Here is a 22502-nt window from a genome sequence, read left to right as displayed (position 1 = left end):
ATTCCTGAATCAGTGGTCATTACCCACAATGCTTTAAAACTGCTGTGATACAAAACTACTGCTCATCGTACGCCTCCATCTGTCGGACAGTATTTCACTAGCTTTAATATTTTGATACGTCTGGTGTCCAACCATTCCAAAAATCACCTCTCCAATAATAATCGGTTTGCCCGCTTTCATCTAGGTTCAGGATGCTCCCATATGGGATACAGCAACCACTTTTAACCACGGTTTAAACTTCACCTTCTATGCCCATCATAACAATTTCTCCACCAGTGGTAACTTTCTTGATCTATTGGCCACTTTCTATGGAGTCAATTACTCTACTCGTCTCACCAAAGTTACAATCCTGTCTTCCACTCTAGTATCACAGAATGCCGGAGTGTGATGCAGAAATGGACAGTCTTGTGGTTGCTTAATATTAAGTCTGCTAAAAGTGAGTTCAAGACTTTAAGGCGAATACCGCAGCCTGCCTGAACTCCATAACTGGGACTCGGATGATACACTCCCATCTCATAGACATCCACAAATCACTCTGCATTATTAATATTTCGGTTTTCAGACTCCGAGGACTATGTTGGAGCTCAATTCCTGAAGGGAATGCAATCAAATAAAACCATCAAACTTTTATATTGGTCCCAAGTTAATCGCTGGCAATTGTGCTCTAAAGTGGACGTTATCAAACTCCTGTTTACCCCCACCCATCTCCCAACAACCTATCTAAATCTTACTGTACATCACTGTATGATATGAAAATATTGCGATTTATTATTAAGAATATCACTCTCAACCATCTCAAATGGCCATTAAACTGTTCAATGGCATGGTCAATCTTTATCGTGACTATCTAGACTATTTCAAGAAGAAACCCAAGATTAAGAACCCAAAACAATAGTTGCCCAGAAAAAGTCAACATACAAAAATAATCTGATTCTTGCTTTAGCCCAACAAGACTGCCCTTTTGGTACGGTATAATACCCCTTACCATACACTGTGCTTTGTATGCCTATAATCCTTATCTATGTCCGACCATCAAACTTAAACATTTGTCAAGGACAAACATCAATCCATAGTAACATTTAATGCTACAAGTCAGTTCCATGATTTCTGAATAGTAAGCAACATCGATACAAAATCGCTCTAGGTACTGTAGCACAAAATTGCACATTACGGCTGAGAAGGCAACCAGAACGTGTGGGAAGGAGTCTGGAGACTGATATCAGGATTTGCGCATGGTAACAAGCCTGATAAAATTGTCCCTTGCCTGCACAGTAACACCATCCACATTCCCAATCACTCTTCATATCTAAACCTTTGAAACACTAAAAATCCTTCATTACTCTGCATTAAAAATATTGGAAAGAGGATTCAAAATTTTGAAGACAAAGTTTGCTTTAACTTTTCAATAAACAAATTACTTTTCACAATGACAGCACAGTCACTGTCGAGTTAGCAACAAAAATACCCCCTAAACCTACTGAACAAGAAGAGTACATGAAAATATAGTACCAGTACGGGGAACACTTACCCGATGTACATTAGGAGAGCTGAGGCTCCTGCGGTTTAGCTTTCCTTTTCCTGTTAATTGCTCCTTCACAGCCACCTCCTGTTAACCATCAGAAAAACAGATGAAACCTACAGGAAGTCCCACTGTTAAAAGTACACAGTGTGAGAGAGACAGCCATTTGTATACAATGTGGTATTACTAGTAATATCCATCTTCTGCCAGTGGAAAACTTGAACAGTATGTGTAGAGCGTACTAAAGTCCTAGACGTCCACACGTTTTATGGCATTCTGACAGAATATGAACTGACCTACAAAATATTGCGGGGCCAAAATATAGGGAACCGCACATATCGGGATAGTAAGTGTATGTAGGTAGGTATAAGTTTATTTTATATATGTACGTTGATAGTTTTTATATCTTCAAGGTATGGGGAGTTACGAATAGTAACACCCAATAGTAAGACCTGTATGCACTTACCTACATAATATTTTGACCAGCAATGTTTAGGCCTTGCTATTTTGGCTCCCCAATATTTTTGTCCTTGATCTTCTGACATATGTTGCTCAGATGACTACAGTTAATAATTACCCCCCCCCCAATATTAACAACAGAAAGATGGCTCTCATAACCATGCTTGATATAAATAAAAGTGGGCTGCAGCACCAGCATAATAATTACATGTATAAGGACAAGCGGTTTGAAAAACATTATTGAAAAGTCAAGTGCATAGTCTCATGGTTTCATTGTTCATTAATGGGACTGTAGTCTCCAGACCTGGCATCAACATACACCTAGCACTGAACAGCATACCTGTGCCAAATATTTTTTTACATAATTGACCTGAATACAAACCTTGGAACTGACCAACTGAGGGTATAATGGCAAACTCATCTGAAAAAACAATTTCATGCGTTATACCCAAATAAACAAGCTCCTTGGAGACATGATCAACAGTGCAGCTTTGACCATCCAACACATAATTCAGATGTTCTCCTGAAAAGTTATGCCCTCTCCCCGTAGGAAGGACCCAGGCATTTACCTAAGCGGGTAGCTACATCCCAACCAAATGTAGAAAGCATTGGGAAGCACACAGGGTATGTAGGACAGTGTACAAGTAATATGATGTTGCTTTGGTTAAAAAAAGAAACAGGCTTGGCAGTCAGAGTAGATGCAAGGCCATTTAAATGTAAGTTTATATTGAGCACTTGAGAGTTTTAGCCCGATTAAAAGATAGGCAGACGAGTACCTATAGAACCTGCTAACAAGATGTGTACGATAGCTTCCCTAAATAGAACGGTGTTAAGATGACTGGAAGTGTATCAGGGGAGCAGACACAAAGGCCTATTGCATCCATCTTGCTTCTCTGCAGAGGGATTTCTTTTGAACCTACTATTGGAAATGTATGAATACCCTGGTGAGTTTGCAAGGTCTTGGTGTGTATCACTGCACACACCACCCTCTGTGATTCCAATATGGGATATTCTCTACTGAATACTGTTACATGTCTCAACAATTCCTAAAGCCAGTAAGCTATTAATTGTAGATCGATTTGTGTCTGTGAAGAGCGTAACAGGATTAATAAATCAGCGAAACCTTGCCTGTTTCCATCCATGCCAGTAGAGAGAATTTCAAGAACGCAGCTGGACATATTATTGAGCCTTTTGTACAGAATTATAGCTATTGTGGAGTTTTGGGGAAATATTTTGTATGTGGTATTTTTTTGGGGAATGCTTTCGCCAGGAAAGGTTTGGCAGCAGAATTTGTTTCAGAGGGCGTCCCGAGTTGGAAGAAATGATGGACATTTTAGGTCGATTCGATATTGTACAAAGTACTGCCTCGTATCCTCTGGAATGCAATGGGTGAGTTGAGAGGATTAATGGAGTGGTGAAGGCATCAATTCACTCACCAGTAAAGGTCCATTTTCTTCCCTATAGGAGATTGCGGTCTCCTTTATGGAATGGGCACCATTTGAACCATAGACAGATAAGAATGTCATGCCCAAACTGTGCACATCCTGATCACCTGTTAGGGGAGTTATAGGTTGGAAGAAAAGGCATTTTCAGGTTTTATGAGGAAAATTCCAATGTATCAGAAAAGGATGAAGTTGTATCTAAGTTGTATCTGCAGGACAACGCAATATACAAGTAGCTGGTGATATAAATGTTATATTCTGGGTTTGTGACAAAAACCTCATGTTAAGTGTGAAGGTTGTTCTATGACATCCCCAAAGGAATTAAAGTTTAGTGGAGTGCAGAGTGGATGAAAGATACTGTTAGAATTTGTCAAGAGTATCAAAGAGCAATTAATTGGAGGTGATTGTGTTGTTTGAGCAGCAGCTGTTAGACATTCCAGAGAGAGTGGATTGCCTCCGAAGTTTCAAGCGGAGGATTTAATTTGACACAAAGTTGAAGGACTGCAAACACACACCCCTCTTCACCCACAAACTCAATTCTCATCCCCTCCCACCAAACGACTCATCAAATCACTGGTAACATTCGAGACAGTACACAGAATGGGTTATCTTACTTAACACTTGGTTAGCAGTCAGCAGGACAATACCAAAGTTAAATGGAGTGATCACAATACCAGTTCATTTAATAACAAAAAAAGGATATCTAAACATTTGTGACAAGTTAGTTACATGAACTCTTGTATTTAGGAAGTGCTTCTCTGAATGTTTTTAGCCTGAATTTAGAAACCTACCCTAAGCTACCTTGGGAGAATACACAATAAGCTCGCCTTGCTGTTTAAATATCCTACCAGCTGGTTAGAATATCCCAGTGTTGGTACTGCAGGATCACCTCTGCACTCTGCAAGTGACTGAAAGATCTGAGTGAGAGCACTGTTCTGGGCTAAGCGCTAGTTCAGAGTGGACAGACTTATAAGGAGATAGCAATGGTAGTTTCTCTCTTATGGCATGATTAACCAGGGTGCTTCAGGACCACACCCCAAGAAGATGGATGACTCACCGTACCCTTTTGCCCTGCCCAATAGCAGTTCTAAAACAGCTATTGATGAATCATCGATTGCATGGACTCCTATTGGCACTACTAGCCTCAGTGCTGTTTGACGGCTTGATCTCCGCCATGAACAGTGTGCTGGATTTGATGAAAGAAGGCCCACAAGCTGCATCAGACTGAAGTGCCAGGTAAGAGACTGAATAACTGTAGCAATGGGACTTGTGCAATAGGCAAGAATGGACCACACCAGAGCTCAAAATGCAAGAAATTAGGGCGTCTCCACAAAACATATCCTGCCACATCACTTAAATGGATGGTGCTCGGAGGACTTAGATGGGCAATGTCTGAGATCTGAATTCCAATTTTTAGAGCAAATCCACAAAATGATGGGTGGCTATACCACGATTGAGGACATCAATACGTGCCTTGTCGAGAAATAGTTGAGAAGAGTGTGTTTGTCTACAGCAGGAAATAGATTGGTAAAGAATAAAACAAGGAGTTTTATAAAAACTAGTGGTCTTTGGCCACACACTCCAGCCACGTTCTCCCCCATTCGGGACTCTCTAGCAAACTTTACAAGTTCATGAAAGTGAGTACACAATTACTGAGACCGGAGGACTGTACAGATTTGCCACTAGGTATCCTGGGGCCCCATGACAGGACTATGCTGATGTTAAGAAAAAATAACTGGGAAATTGGAGCAAGGTAAAAAACTGTTTAGGGAATACAGTGCAGAGAGCTATGGCCGAGGAACTTAACCCTCTGTGTCTGAATGTGCTGGCCAATAACTAAGGGGAAATGAGATACAACTAATTCCATTAAGAGGTGTTAAAGTTGTCTAATGGTGGCTTTCCATTTCTTTACTTCTACCGCTTGCATGCCTCCATTCTGAATAATGCGGAGAAAAGAACTGTGAACCCTATGAATGTAAGTCCTGTCTGATAGTGCTTTGTCCAACATCTCCTTATGTTTGCTTTGTTCGCTATAAGTTGGCAGGGTACACCAACACATGGGTCACTTGCTCACTTTGCTAATGGACTCAAGTTAGCCTGGCTGATGAGGGGTGTTACTCTGAAACCGGTGGCAGGATGCTTGTTTCCAGTCCAGGGAAGAACTGGTTTGGCAGTTTGGACTGGACTGTTCCTATGAGACACAGGGTCAAGACTGATTTGCATATGGCCAGGTCTAAACTGGGGTGGCGAAGTGAGCTAAAGAACGATGATGGATTCAACCCAGATCTGTGACTGAGGTGAGTGTCTGAAAAGTTTCAGCGCTCCGTCCATCATCTCCTGGTGTTTACCATTTGATATTAACCACTTCACCACCTTGGTAGACTTCAGGAAAAAAGCTGAAGTTACCTATTTGATGAGAATTTCTAAGACCAGTACAAAAGATCCTCAATTGAGTGGTGGGACCTTTTGTGGTAGGCCAGATGCACACTCACAGAGACCGGGGGCACCCAAAGGTGCACACATATTCATATACAAAGACACACAAACACTTAGACAGCTGTGTGCACACCTCACTTTTATTCCCTTGCATGTGCTCTTCTCAGCTCTTCCTTCACCTGAATGGGGCAGCTCCACTCCAGTTCTCACTGTCATGTATTGAAGAGGCTCAGCTCCCATTGTCACTGGTAGGTTTCTTCAGTGTCTCTGTAGGTACATGCATACTGGCGTGCACATGTGTGCATTTACACACACACTTTGCAGGCCTGCAACGCTGCATATTGATTGGTATTGCACACCCTGTGCTGTCAGTCTAAGGGTGCATGTGTGCGTACATCAATGGGTTGGGTAGCTGGCACTCGAAGGTTCTGCAGCTGAGCAGCAAAGCCTCAGGTGTATGGAGGAATGCCACTCAGCTCCAAATAGAGGAAAGAATATACTGGGTTCCAATACCACAGCAGAGTTACTGGAAGACGGTGATCCTCTGTTCCTCCTCTGTTCTACAGCACCACTGTCACCAACACCACTGCTACAAGCATTATAATCTCAGCAGACATTCCCCACACAAACACAAGATGCAATAAACCTGTGTAATATAAGCACAGTAATACACAGCACTCTAATACACAGACACACACAAGCAACACCTATAAGATGCAGTCCTTCAACTCAAAGAATAAATATCAACATCTGTGCTAATTTGCTTGTTCCAACTTGAGAGGCTGTACAAGATCATGCCTTACCTTCCTAAGGCCAGTAGCGGTACGATGGTGAATCATTCTTGATGGGAGCACTCCTGGACTATGAGAATATTCTATATTTAGAATATCAACATTATCTTGTTACTCAACTCCAGATAGCGTAAAACCATGCTGCACCAAGTAGTAGTCATGCCTTCCCTACTTGGAACCATTTGTAATTTTTCCCTTTTAATCCCTCTCCGCTAAACGTGCTTCACTTTAGCGCTACTAGACTAGATGGCAGAGTCTTTTCTATTGTATCTCCCTCTTTTTGATATGCTTTTCCACCGCTCTCACAATACATCTGTTTTGCTCTTTAAAGGCATATGTCTTTGGCTTAATGACAGGATGTCATACTCTTCTTCTGAGCGTTGAGAAACCATGTGAGTACTGTTGAAAACTTTACAGGGAAGCTATATTTCAACACCACCACCTGGACAGCACTAGCACATGAAAAGCAACAATAATCTATGCAAAAAGACATGAAAATGAAGTCTAAACTTCCAACCACGGGAATGAAATAACCCATAAACTGAAGCCCTGCTAACGGCAAGCATTTATATCTGCTAAAGATCAAGTTTAGACCTCAACAATCCCAAGCACATTGTCCATGGTGTGTCACTGTGCTCTACTCAATATGCAATTCGGAAAACATGCTTTCCCTTGGAAAAGGACTCCATACTCCACAAAACTATTTTGAGTGCCGTTTTGCACCCAGTTCACTAACAATGTGATACCTTTTGAGATACACACAACCAAAATCAGCCACTATCACCTCTAATTATAATTTAAGCAATGAAAAAACGGGCATAATATACTCAAAACAAATACCTAAAAAGAGGTGTACTGGCGTGTAATGCTGTGCCCAACACCTTCAGATCGAGCCCCGACACCAGACACAGACCTTGAAGATCCCTGCAAGTAACTGGGAGACATGACGTGTTCATTTCTCAGTTAATGCTGCTTTACTGACAACACCGCCAGCTAGATATTCTCAAACAGCCAAGAGAATGAGACACGAAATCGAATTACCTGTTGCATTCATTTAAAAAAGCCACTAACAGACACCATAAAGGAATGGGCTATCAGACGCAACGCTGTCCCAATGATAGCGATTCACTTTGAGACTACATCACAAAGGAGGACCCTTCTTGACAGTAAGTTTCATTGTAGGAAGATTAAAAAGAGGCTGAGATCATCAGCAACACAAAGATAGTCCTATTTAGTAGTAGGTTGTTGCTTACTTTTTCAATAACCTATGATTTCTTGGTGACCAATACCTCCAGCCTCACACCAGGATAATAATGCAACTGATTCAATCATTGGACAATGAGCACTCTTGCTACTTTCAATGTTAGATGCACCTTAACAAGGGGCATATTTTTTTCCGGCTCCTGGTCTTTTTTTTTTAATTGCCTTCTACAGACCATTCTTAATGCAGTAGCAAAGTGTCTAAGAACATCTCCAGAGATGCATCTTCACTGGCCTTTAGAATGCAGCTGCTCATCTCACAGGGTTCGGGCAGTCAAAAGAAACACATGAATGAAATAAACAGACAATCATAACCTTGCCTCCTCCTCTGCCCCTCCCCTGTAACCACTCCGGAATAATCCATTTAAGCGTTCTTAAACAAATCTATGTCTCCTGCCCCATTGTCCTCCGGCCCCTTCCACACCTCAACACTTGGCGCAGTCAATCACAACAGGCATAGGTATTTAGGACAGGCAAATTCATTACATTCTGAGTAGAGTAGGGTTATGTATGGTTCCCACAGCTCTTGATAGGCTGCTAGGTTATTTGTTGTTGCGAAAGTCAGTCGCCCCAAACCCAGTATGCCCCAAACTCCCTGTAGCGGTATGCTTTGGGTGTTTCTCCATGTCCCAGTGCAAGAGAATCGCTTGGAGAGCCGCTCCGAGAGCCAAACTAATGTGCAGTGCCATCCTAGATTTAAGGGGAAAAGGACAAAGAGTTGGAGAACCCCAGAATAATGTATGCTTGGAAGTGGGGCAACTGTGTGTCAAAGTACAGGTCTATGTCTGTCTGGATTGTAACCCAGTGCAGTGTTAGTTTTGGACAGGTCCATAAGGGGTGGAGTAAGCTTCCCGAAGCACCTGAACCCCACCAGCAATCTATATAGCGACTGGGATATCCCTTGTGTAGTCTAGCAAGTATACTATACTAATAAGTTGCAATTGTAGTGGCGGTTTACATGCTTGGGGTGTTGTCTGCTGTATGGCATGCCTTGTAATAGATTTCCCCCCCTTCCTTGTGTCAGGGTCTGCCCCAACTCAAATGCCAGAAACCGGTCCTCGGAAGCTTGTTACCGGTCCAGGGAAGACATGGCTTGGCAGTTCGGGCTGGACTGTTCCCATGAGGCACAGGGTCAGACTGATTTGCATATGGCCATGTCTGAACTGGGGTGGCAGAGTGGGCTAAAGAACGGTGATGGATTAAACCCAGATCTTTTGACTGGGTGTGAGTGTTTGATTGATTCAGATGCTCCGTCCATCACCACCCCCTTTTGTACCGCTTTTGGCCGCCATAAGTGTGGCAGGGTATGCTCAGACGTGATTCCCTTGCTCACTTTGCCACTTGCTTCAAGCAAGCCGGGCTGAAGACGGCTGGAATGCCAGAAAACGGTCCTCGGAAGCTTGTTTCCGGTCCAGGGAAGACATGGCTTGGAAGTTCGGGCTGGACTGTTCCCATGAGGCACAGGGTCAGACTGATTTGCATATAGCCATGTCTCAACTGGGGTGGCAGAGAGGGCTAAAGAACGGTGATGGATTAAACCCAGATCTTTTGACTGGGTGTGAGTGTTGGATTGATTCAGATGCTCCGTCCATCACCACCCCCTTTTGTACCCCAACTCAAACACCGATCATTACTGCCCTGTTGTTTTCTCCTCTGTGTCGGGTTGCAACAAGACAGCATATAATTTGGATAATAATTAGTTGGTCACCATTCATGGATAGGTGCCACTTTTCAAAGAGTGTGAGGGACAACTGCCTCCCCTCCCACCACAGGCATCCGGATGTGTGACCCAGTGTTGGACTTGCAGATAACACAGACGTTCTGCCTTCAGTAGGCCATAGTCAGCTTTAAGTTGTTCGAAGTCAATCAGCCCTTCAGAATCAAACATGTGACCAATAGATCCGCAGTCAGCTGTCTGCCAGGCAGCAAGAGCGGCTGGGTGACGGCCCGGGGTAACTCCAAGTTTCCCAAGATAGGTCTCAACAGTGAGGGGAACAAGGTAAAGTTCTTCTGAGTAGCGACTCCGCCCCAAACCCCGAGGTAGGCCCTGAAAATAGGTGAGGAATACAGCCCCTCCATATGCCCTCTGTATCTGTCGTAAGTAGGGTATTTTACAGACATGTTCTCCTGCTATTACTATGTCCATAAAGCACCAATGAGTTTCAAACTCCTCATGGCTCCACTCCACTAGGAAGCAAAGTTGTGCTGCCTGGTAATAGTGCAGGAGGCAAGGGACTCTCAGACGTCCTTCTTTGGCCGGGCAGTGGATCTGCATGAGGTTCATATGTGACCTGCAGCCCTCGCAGAAAAAGCTATTGATTTCAGTCTGAATGTTATAAAGCATGATCACAAGCGGCGTCAGAGGAAGGGCCTGGAACAGGAATAAAGCCCTCGGTAGCATGGTCATTTTTAGAGCTGCCGCCCTCTCAAGTCATCAGAGGCAGTAGTGCATCCACTAAGATCGGTGCGGACCTTCCCGGATAAGGCTCGGTAATTGGTGGAAACTACATCTCATATTGAGTGAGCTTATGCACATCAAGGTAGGACCAAGAGGAGTCTGCCCATGCTAACGGATATCTGGAGACCAACTGTTCCTGTACAGGGCCTTATTGGCCAAGAGCCTGCAGCTTTTGTCTTCCCCCCCCGTTCCCCCTCCCCCACGCAGGAGTTTTGTAAGCAGAACAGAGCATATTCTGCCCTATCTGGATCTACGCTACATAGCTGAGCCTTCGCTGTCTCCAGATCTTCGGAGTCCCTACCTTTTTATGGATAGTTTAAAAATCACGTACCCTTCCCTCTACTTCTCCCATCTTTTCCTTGCACATCTTCTTTTCAGCTACGGAGATGGCAATTAACTCCCCCCGGTGGTGGCTATTGACGTGCTACCAGTATTGTTAACTGGCAGGAAGTCAGTAATTGTCTGTGTGATTTTGTGGACTGTGTCAGGGTGATGAAGCAAGCTCTCGCAGCCTTCAGGACTGGGGTTAGCCCGGCATGTTGGGTCCACCCAAAGTGTAAGGATCAAGGGGGCATGGTCTGACAGAGCCCTAGGTGCAATTTCCAATGATGTGATCTGCGTTTGCCCAATCAGAGTGCCCAGAAAGTAGTCAATGGGTGCATGTGTTTTGTGGCTGTGGGAGTAAAAAAGGTATAGTCCTTGTTATGTGGACGTGCCACCCTCCACAACTCGCTTAGTCCAATCTCTTGAAGCCAGCCCACTCCCTCACCTGGGAGTGCTCCAGATGGGCCATAGCGCAGTCTTGATTTATTGAGGTCAATACTCATCACCAGGTTGAGGTCTATCGCCATCAAGACTGTCCTGTCTGGAGATTCCAGTATGTCTGTCAGGGACCGCTTTAAAAATTGCTCCCGAAATTGCTCATTGGGAGCATATATGGAGGCAATGGTTAAGGCCAGGCCTCCTATTTAGACGTGATATGCTAACAGTTGCCCTCGCAGTTTGCACCCAATCGTCACCTTGAAGGAGCGGGAGAGTAGTACAGCCAGACCGCCTTTCTTTGAAGGTTTGGAGGAGAAATACTGTACAGTCGCAATTCCAGTCTGTGCCAGTCACAGGGAGCCAAGTGTATCAAACGTCCACTCTATTATGTTCTAGAGAAGACAGTACTGCCTTTCGTTTGACTGGGCTGTTAAGCCCTTACAGGCTGAGGCTAATTATCTTCAAGTCATCATGGGCGAGGGTGTAATAGGGCTAAAACTCTGGTGTACGCCAGAGTTTAGTAGAATGCACGACATGGCGTGAGAGTTGTATGCAACTAGTAGTTTGGTTGTGTGGGAGGCCACTCACACCCAGTCTCTCTTGACCTCCCGGAAGAATGCTGTTGGCATTCCTCATCCAGAGCCCACACCGAGAGTGTTAGCATGCCTTTTTGCTAGTGTTCCATCTTCCTCCGTTTGGGGCTCAAACGACAGGTGTACCCCTGTTGCTACTCCTGAGAATCCAAAGCTTCCAAACCCTAAACACCATGATCTGGGTGCTTCTTGTGGGGTAAAGTAGCAATTCTAGGGACCTCCTTTGTTGGTAAGTCAATCCTATGGAGCAGGGCCTGGCAAACGGTCTGGCCTCACTTCTGACTGAACCATCAGTGCCTAGCTGTGCAGGGTCTCCGACTGTCTTTCGTGGCTCCAGGAGAGTGGGAGGAAGCTGTGTCCATTGGCTTGGTCACCCAAGCCACCAGGCAGGCCGATTGCGCAGTGACTCGGCTAGGACACCTGTTAGACCGGTCGTCCTTAGGGTGGTCTTTCCCCAACTTTTTGCTGCATCTTTTTGCTGCATCTTTTTGCTGGCCTTAGGACTCAGAGCTTTACCACCATCATTCAGGGCTAAAGCATTTGTGCTCTTCCTAAGCATGCTAGTAATTGGTCCATAACATAGACTTATTTTGAATTACCTGCAAGTCCCTTGTACAGTGGTATAATATACTCGGGCCTGTACTTAAAATGCTACTAGTGGGCATGCAGCACGGATTGTGCCACCCACATAAGGGGCCTTTCAAAGCTGTCTATGGCCTGCCAATGCAGGACCTGAGCGTGCAGCTCACTGTCATTTCATTTGGCATTTAAATATTCTTGCCAAGGTCTGTGCTTCTCTCTTTAACTACAGCTAAGGCACCCCCACGATAGTCCCTAATGGAGCCTAAGGGTACGGTGATATGTAGGTGACAGATAGAAGGGGGATTTATATGTGTATATGCCATGTTAGTGACTTCCACCTCATTTAATTATCACTACTGTGGGGCCCGCTCCTCTCATAAGGTAACATGGGGGATTCATTGAAATTCTTTCCAGCTGTGGTTCCTGTCGGCAGAGGAGTAGACAAATGGTGTTTAGAATCAATGTTTTAGTAATGGAAAATCCTCTCCGGAGATGAAAGTGGATTTGACATTACTAATGTGGAAATGCCATTTCGGTACAGTGGGCATTTCTATGATCATCATGGCTCTATGGGTGACTGTCAGCCTGTTTCCAATCCTCATCTGGGTTCTGGGGGGACTGCTACATCTGTGCATTCACGGGAGATCGCCATAAACAAAGGGCACTCAAGGGAAACTGAAGCCCTCTGGATCTGAGGGACCTGCCTGGGTAGGATTAAGGGAGGTAGGAACGAACACATGCATTTCAAGGGGTAGGGTCCTGGCCCAACAAAAGATATTGATCAAACCTCCCAGTGCAGTGTGGCAGACAGGACGGAATTTAGAGGGGGCCTGGCAATTCCCAAGGTGGCCTTTTGAATGAACCCCTACATCAAAGGCACTTCTTAGTGTAAGGATGAGGACCCTGGCCCTAGCAAATCAGTACACTACTGGATAAACTAAACTCTGTTGACGTAAAGGGTGCTGCGCTGGAAGGATTGCCACTGCTGGGATTGACTGCTTCTAGGAACTGCTGCTCTGCTTTGCTGAGCTGCCCTGCTGCTGGCTGACCTCTGCCCATCCAAAAGAACCATCCTGGGGGTGACTCCAAGGGCCTTTTGGCTTGCACCCTGTTCTTCTATGAGGTCTATCAGGGCTATCAAAGACCTCATCTCCTTGGGTTACATGCCTTATACTGCAGTAAGGAACAGGTGCTGAAATGACTTGCGCTTCTGCTCCCTACATCAGCGTGTGGATTTTTAAATCACAGCGAGGAGTGGGCACTCAACCGACTTGCACTCCAATTACGTGAATCAGCATGTGCATCTAGTTGGAGATAAAAAGAAGCGGTGCTCAACAGGCTTGCACTCCCTGCACCTGCTTTATGACTCTTCACTAACGGCAAGGGGTGGGCGCTCAGAAGGCTTGCGCTCCTGCTCCCTGCACAAACAGGTGTCTTTGGCATCAGACAGCAAGGGGTGGGCGCTCAGAAAACTCGCCCTCCGGCTCCCTGCCCCACATATGGCCTGCACTCAATCTAACGGTACTATAACCTCTGGTAGCATGGTCTCCGCAGCTGCCTCACTGCATACAACCACCTTTCAGGCCACTACGGGCTCCTGAGTCCCCAAATAACAATCTTTATCATGACTATACGTCGGGGCTAGTTCATTGCTGGTCCATGTGGGCTTAAACAATACCGTATATCATATAGAAGGAGCCCAATTGATTTAAGCCCCTCACTGTTTCTTGTTGACTAAGCATTACCGTCTAACACGTAAAATGAGCCCAATTGATTTTAACACTGTTGCTTTTAACCGGATTCATGTGAGCTGAATATTTCGGGAATTATTGATTGGATTTTTATTGCTTTGGTCTTATTGATTTGATATAAAAATCTACTATTTACCTAACATGGTGTAGTCTTGTTGTAGCGTGTCAATAATTTACTGTGTGTGTTGTACAAACACTTTACAAATTGCCTTTTAGGATAAGCCTGCCTGCTCTGCGTCCAGCTACCAGAGGGTGAGCACAGGCTATCCCTGGTGTGTATCTGACTTGCCCTGACTAGAGTGGTGGCTTCTGCTTGGCTTTGGAGCCTACCATAGCCAACTGAAAGCCCCATTTCTAACAGATGCCCTCTGCTATGTGGTGGGGCTGAAAGTCTGTCTACACTGTGTGACCACCTGCAGAGTTAACCATGGAGAATTCGTGTTCAGTAGGCGACGCAGCTTCAGTCTCTCCTGCGGCAGGTTTGCGCCATCTTGAATGTCTCAGCTTCTGGTTGCAGCCAGAGTGGAATTCGTGCAGATTTTCTGGGCAGCAAACTGGACCTTTCCGGCACCAGCAGCCTCTCAATGGGGTTCTGGTCTCTTAGACCACCCCTCCGTGTTCCAGGCTCATCAGTACAGGCTTCTAGCAGAGGTAGGACAGCGAAGGTGTGGAGAAATATGTCCTACGTGTCTGCCATCTTAATCACGCCTCTGTACCCTTTTGATTTAAAGGTGAAGGCAGATCCCATTTGAGCGGCAATCATTTCACTCCGCAACTATAGTTTTTCCTTAGATTTGCATCCCTAAAATCAATAGTATTTCATTGGAATGTAACACTGCATTTAGTGACTTAACTTGATTTCTTTTCATATCTGCTTGATGTTTGAGCTACTGTGCTTCTTATTCACACACCCACATTTTCAAATGTGGAAACTATTCCACTCCATGGTATTTTTTATTTGAGGCTTTTTTTTTGCAAGAATGCACATGGAACCACCTATAACGATTGTGATTAGTGTTTTCCCACATTCAATGGTATATTAAAATACACAAATTAATGTTTAAAAATGTCAGAGCTGCCTGGAGATAAAGAATAAAAGACGTAAAACTACATGTACATTTTAGTGCTCAACTCTATACAATAAAAATACACCACGCTTGAAAATAAATCCTATTAAAGCAACTAATTCCAGCTGAAAGTGTTTTTGAAAAATAAAATATAGAATTTTCTTTCTGGAAAAATCTTTTTCTGTTGCTCTTAGAGTACTGATATTTCACTTTTGCTTAATTGGACAATTGCATATTGCAATGTAGAAGAAGTTGTTTAGTTAAGACCATAAGTTGTTTAGTTAAGACCATAAGAAATTGCAAAGGGCATTGCTCCAGAGTCAATGCCAAGGCAATTAACCTTCTCGACACTCTCAGCATAGTTCTAAAATGGATCACACTAACAAAAATCACACTAAGAGAATGAATCAAGCTAGCATTGCTGGAGTGTATCAGAATATACATGAAAGAACTCATGGCACAAGAATTTAGGATGCTCTTTGAATAATTGAACAAAGCTATATATTGTATTTTGCTAATCTGAGATGCACATGCTTGCACTGCTACAGCTCAAATAATTTAACATACTGCACAATATTTTATTCCAGTTGTACTGCATATTCCTAAAAGAAGAACTGCTGGAATAGCTACCTCTTGGCACGGACAGTCATCCTGATAAGTCACAGAATCTGGGCCACATATAATCAGTATTTACAATAAAAGATGAGTTTTGAACCTCTCCTGGAGATTGTCAGGGCTTTGATGCAGATGAGAATTAGTGGTGCTGCGCATTAAAAAGCAAACCTGTCTCCTAGGAGTGCATGGAGACTGGCTCGTTGAGAAGCATCGGTTGGGTCCTTGATAGTCATAAGTTGAAATTGGGTCACAATGGTTTAAGCTATGGCTTTTTTTCAGAAGAGGAGCTCATTCTGAAAAACTTTGTCCACATTTCTACACTGATGCTATGTATTCCATTAAGAAATGCACCTCTCTGTGAGGCAATCTGCTGCCTTTCTACAAAATTACAATCAATAAAATTATGTTTAATTGACAGATGATGCCAAAATTCAGACAAAAACAGCCAATCTGTTTTGTTAGTCTTAGACCTTCAAGGTAAATTGATCTCAAAGGAAGCTGGTGTTTTTGCATTTGGATCGTTCAAGAGTGCCATCTTTCTTAGCTTTAGTACAGGAACTGATTTCAGGAAACACCTCAAAATAGATAAATTGCTTTACAAAGATTATTACACATGTTCTAGTTTTAAAGGAGATTGTCACCTACCCTAATTTAGCATTTTCACTTTGCTACTGGTAACATGGGTATAGTATGGTGCTTGGAAATAAAAGATATTTTAGTAGTTCCTAGCCATACTGAAACAAGTGTATTTTATATATTTATTATGACAATTAATGAACAAATTCACATTTTTTTAACTGATTTACTAGAACTGCATTTCTAGTAGACATTTATAAGAGGGCTCCCCATGGCATTGTCAAAGTGGTGAAAAGGAGACTATTAAGCATGGTTAGGTTCCAACTTGTAACCACTTAAGTTACAGGCAAGTGAGGTCACAGAGTTCCCATTGGGTCGACCATAATAATACTAAAGATCAAACACTTGCAAGCAGATTGGGTACTTTAATACCTTTAAATCTACCTGAACATATATAGCACAACATATTTTAAGAGATTTACATTTCAAGAAGACTAAAAGTCTGAGAGCATGTAAACTGCTCAGGCAACTTAAATATAACTGTCCTTTAATAATAAATATGCATTTGAAAAAGTGTAAAACACTTAAGAGAATTCCAGTTTTTAGGCTTTTGGATGATATCCAGAATAAGCTCTAGAGCTATATTCTGAAAGATAAAAACAGGCTTAGATCAAGCTACAACATATGACTCTGTAGAAGAAATCACATTCATCAATTGTATCCTTCATTCTAATTACACTTTTATGGTACATCAACTTTTAAAAATACTGACTCGGTACAAAGAACGATAGTAACAATTTTGATTACTAGGATTAGAATCAAAATCCACTTTTATTTTCTTTGAACTGAAAATGATATCTCAATTGCGCAACATCTTTTAAAGATAATTAAGCACAATTATTAAAAGCCTCCAATCAAAGGAAACTGTAAAACTAATTTAATTAGAATTTTTCCATGCTGGTAAATTATCCAGCAAGGTTATAAATATTTAAAAATGTGATGGTTTAAATAAAGAAAATCACTATCCACTCTATAATCATAACAATGCATAAGTTACTTCACGGTGTTTGCGTTAAAATCAGTTGCAAATGAATCTTATTTAACTTTATCATTTTGATTGATCACACACTGATAAGAGAAGATTATTTCTTCAAAGATAGAGGTACAGCAAGAGCACAATATGTCATGGACAGCAGATAAGAGTAAAGTTTCAAATCTGTGCTCAGAACATATTTCATTAGGTTTCAAATTATATAATTAAATCAGTCAAAAGTTAATATTAAAGTGCCAAAACTGGCTTCACAGCAATCGAATGTGCAAAAAATGGAATGGGTTTCATAGTTTGTTTTCCTCTGTAACGACAAGCCACACATTCTAATCCAGAACAACCTGTTCTTTTTCTTGAGGGATTCGCTCCAATTGTCTAAACTCAGGCCCTCCAAGAGAGATACATTTCCTTTTCAATGTCTTCCATGAACGTACACCATGACGGCACTTCTTGGTTGGGGTTGAGGTGATCATCTTAGGAGGTGCAGATACCCTATGATGCATTGTTCCAGTTAAAATGAATGAATAAGGGCTTGACATGTTTGGTATACTGTAGGCTCTGCATCTCCCTATCTGATTGTTCTTCCTGAGTTGGGGAAGGCGGGGTTTTCTTTGTTCCAAAGTGTAGAGGCACCTATGGAGCCTTCCTAGAGGACTAATCGCCTATAGGAAAAGAAGAAAACATTTTAATTTCGTTTTTTTTTCTTTTTTGAAAGGCACCATAGTGCACCATCTGATAATTATGGCACCTGCTGTTACACATTGTTTGCTGTTAGTGGATTTAAAAAAACACAAACACTGGAATTCCCAAATTCTCATCTTTATAAATGGACAACGTTTCTCATGTCTTGCAGTACTTTAAAACATTAAGAAAACAATGAGGATAATTCTTCCTCCACGTTGAGCTGCATATGGAGGAGAAGCTGATGCTTATTTACTGAGTAAATTGTCTTCCTGGAGAGTCATAGGTTTAAAAAGGATAAGATAAAGGAGTGGATAGTATACATCCCAAAAGGTTTAAGGAGCATAAATAAATCTCAAAACCTATCTACCAAGTATAATTAACTGTTCACCTGAAATGGAAAACACACGAATAACTGGTGGCTGACAGATTAAGGTATAGAGCACAAATCCATAGAATGATATCAATTGCATACCAATCATGCTGTTGTTATTATATGAAACTGAAAACAAATTTGATAGAATTGCTTATATAGACAAAATAGACCAGTAGCTTGAAAACAGTGGATAACACAAACTACAGTGTATGAATTCTAAGAGGAAATTAGCCAGACAATGTATTGAGTTTGCTGGCTTGGAAACAAGGGAAATAAAGGCAGAGATGGAGAGACATACAGAAACTAAGGAGGATAATTCTTCCTCCACATTGACCTGCACATGGAGGAGAAGCTGATGCTTATTTATTAAATAAATTGTCTTCCTGGAGAGCCATAGATGTAAAACGGATAAGATTTTAGGAGTGGATGGTATACACCCCAAAAAATGTAAGAAGTATAAATAAACCTCAAAACTTAATTACCAACTGGAACAAATTGTTTGTCAGAAATGGAAAACACACTAAGGACTGGTGGTTGACAGATTGAGCCATAGAGCACAAATCCATAGAATGCTAACAACTCCAGGCCAGTCATGCTGTTATTATATGAGACGGAGAAGGAATTTGGTAGAATTGCTTATATAGGACACAATAGACCAGGAACTCGCAAACAATGGATAACAAACTACAACAGGTATGATTTTCTGAAAGGAAATTAGCCAAACATTCTACTGAGTTTGTTGGCTTAGAGACAAGGGAAATAAAGGCAGAGATGTAGTGATTTTTAGGATTTCTAAAAGGTTTTGATATTGTTCTATACAGAACACCTATAAACAGGTTGAAAAGCATTGATGTTAGGGTATAGAATCAACCGAGTAACAAGCGATACCAGGTAAATTATGGTTTTAAGTTATGAAGACCAGTGGGGGGCGAACGAGATACTTAACATGGATCATTGCTCTTTTTATGGCAGGTATAAAAAATATTGGAACAAATATAAGCATAATACAGAACAAATGAAGAGTGTTGCTAACTGTGCTTCAATTGTCCAAGAGGCAGGAAATGCACTCACAGAACAGAAATCTCAAGAAGAGATGATGAATAGAAGATGAAGTTTCAAAAGTCAAACAGAAGAAAACCCTTGAGGTATCCAGTTACCTCTCAACAGGTAATATATCTCAATGGAGTTGTTTGGTAAGAAAGCAAGTAACATGGAGCTTCCAGCGGAAAGATTAAAGGAACAGAACCCACATATTCCTGGTAGGCCTCAGATAGAGTATTTTGGTGATTTCTCAAGGACATATCAGAAGAAGAAAACGCAGAGATTCAACAGAGGTCAAAGAAGTGCAACACTCCTAAAAAGGTTTAAAGTTAAAGCCACAAATGAATTCAAGGATTCACCCATGTGTTTGAATGACATGACATATGTATTTAAGGAATAATTTTCTGCAGTCTCCTAGAGCTAGAAGCCAAGAAATGTGAAAAAGAGAGGCTTGTGCGTACCAATACTAAGTAGGTTTTCATTTTCGTGGAGAAGCGTGGCTCAATGGTTAGAGCGGCAGACCCTGATGCAGAGGTCTAGCCCGGGACCAGGGTTCAATTCCCGCCTCGGCGGCTCTTGGACTCAATCTCCCCGGACCTGATAATTCTCGCCTCAGTGCCTAGTCTAATCATGGGTCCCACTCTGTGATTATGGGCAATAGCTTGCTTAATCTCCACAACGGCCCCAGCAGGGCTTGGATGCCTGGCTTCACCTTGGAGGTGCCCAGGTGTGGACATCTCACAGGAAAGCCAGGAAGGGTTCCACAGCGGTATGAATACAGCGCTACAAGACCTCAGGGTAGAAGTGTGCTATATAAATACAAACACATTTACACATGGAAAGAGACTGCACACTGCTGAGGTTGTTGGTCTAGCAGAGCTCTCATTAAAAATGTCTATATTTATTTGCATTTTCTCACAAAAATAAATGCAAGTATTTATCAACTGAAAGGTACAAATTCATCATATAAAAATGTATGCAGTAATAAATAAATACTACCTAAAAACTAGCATTTCTTAGTTTCAGGGTGTATAGTGTAGGGCCCTTTACGCAAGCTGCAATTTTTGCTGCAATAACTTGTACTATTTGTTATGGGCATAGTACTGTATGCAGGTCATCTGCTTTGACAGCAATACATCATAGATAGTGCAGTCAGCTGGTAAAGATTGGAATGCAAATTGAATACATTGACAGCGCACAGGAAAGACCTTTGCTGCTTGAACATGTAGAGGAGAGGAATGTTGAGATTTGCGATGTAGTTCTTGGGGGTGAAGACAGTGGAGCAGCAGCCACAAAGGCGGACATATTTATGGCTAATAAAGGACCAATTCTTCATATAATTATTTAAAAAATAAATTGGAACAAAATACACCAAACAACTATGTACAAGGAGAGAAAAGAAAGAATAGTTAACTTATCTACTACTGTTGATGTCAGGGTTTTGAGCTGTAATGAGTTGAAAATTCAGAAAACTCGTTTTTTGTGGGTTTACTGTGAATGGCAAGCTTGATCACAAGATAACAGTGTGGCTTTGTTGCACTGTTGGCCCTAGATCCTGGTACGGAGGCAGTGATCTACTGAGGTTTTGGCATCTGAAAGCGAATGGACAGAGTTTGTTGCAGACATTTGCGGTAGTTGAGTGCTGGAATGTTCTAAGCTGTACTTTTTGGGATTGCTGAGGCTACACTTACCTCCAAAATAACCTCCTCAAATGAGAGCATGGCCTTCTTGTGAAGTGCTGTGTTGATTGAGGAGTGTGACAATGCTGCCCATATTAGGGCAGGGATGTGGAATTCCTATAGCCCGATGCCCAGGACATATTGTTTGGGGTCAAGGGCAACAAGTTTTAATGTGTATTTTGTCCTTGGGACAAGTAGGCCCAACACCCTGCAGCACAAACCCTTTGGCTGCCAGTTTGCAGTGCCACATTAAGGGTCAGGGAAGGGCCTTGCCTGCAGTCAATATTTGTGTGCATATGTTAATGCTGTTCAAACTTGTATTTATAGTTCATTAATTTAAAGCCTTTATTATTAGGGTGAGTGTTCTAAGTAAATGTAAATTTTGACTGCACTCTTGATAGGGGTTCCAGTAAAAAAATGTGTACACACGGTTTCAATGTTTAGCAATATGAAGCTCTGCATAATGCTCCCAGAATGCTTTCTGATGAGATGCAAATATTTGCAAAGCTTGATATCAAGAATAATGATTCTTTGCTTTCAATATAAAATGTTCCTTAAAATGAAAGTAGGGGAAAAAACATCTGTACGCAGGAATTCCTGCATGTCACCTTCACCGACTTCAGCTGGTGCAGAATCAGGCTGCCCGCCTGATTTTCTGCCAGCCCAAACACCAGCACGTCACTCCCCTCCTCCGCAGTCTGCATTGGCTCCCTGTTTCCAAACGCTGCACCTTCAAACTGGCATGCACTACCTTTAAGGCCCTATCGGACGCAGCTCCCAGGTTCATCTCTTCGGCCTTGTCCCGTCACATTCCTGCCAGAGCCCTGCGCTCAGCATCTTTAAACCTCCTCGAGGTCCCCAGATTCAAAAGAAAAAAGCACGGTGGCCTGAGTTTTTCTGTCCTGGCTCCCGCCACCTGGAACTCCCTACCCCCCTCTCTCCGTCTCTGCCCAAAGTACGACAGTTTCCGTACACTTTTAAAAACTCTGCTCTTTCAAGCGGCGTATGACTAACTCCCCACCCAGGATCAACGCTATATATATCAATGAGCGCCAAGAAACCGATGGTGATAGTGCGCGTTATAAATAATTTTAATAATAATAATAATAATAATAAACTACTGTAAAATTTCACGTACCATTTCATTGCAGCATCATTTAGTAAATTGTGTTGATGCATGCTAGTATTTCCCAAAAATATTCATATTGGAAAATCAGTGTAACCAGTTTCAATAAGATCATGGGAAACATAAAAATAAACAAGCTTTGGCAAAGCCAGTAGGTCTGAAATTGTTGGTCAGCTTTTTAGTTTTGGCAATGTGTGACTTGTTTTCGCATGGTTTTTGTAAAACCTTATTGATGTGAGA

The 22502-nt window shown here is 42.4% G+C and overlaps 1 protein-coding gene across 2 annotated transcripts in view; it reads right to left on the bottom strand.

The window, feature by feature from the left end:
- The window catches only part of KIF13B (kinesin family member 13B), a 698786-nt gene that overhangs the window by 147632 nt on the left and 528652 nt on the right, over positions 1-22502 (bottom strand). For both annotated transcript variants that reach the window (XM_086927999.1, XM_086928000.1), the window contains one exon: positions 1529-1606. In XM_086927999.1, the coding sequence (XP_086784125.1) occupies positions 1529-1606 (78 nt within the window). The remainder of the gene's footprint in view (positions 1-1528; positions 1607-22502) is intronic.

Source organism: Lissotriton vulgaris, chromosome 6 (genome assembly GCF_964263255.1).
Source record: "Lissotriton vulgaris chromosome 6, aLisVul1.2, whole genome shotgun sequence".
Lineage (NCBI taxonomy): Eukaryota > Metazoa > Chordata > Amphibia > Caudata > Salamandridae > Lissotriton > Lissotriton vulgaris.
Note: the sequence above shows the minus strand (reverse complement) of the source record. Positions and strands in the feature narration are given on the sequence as shown.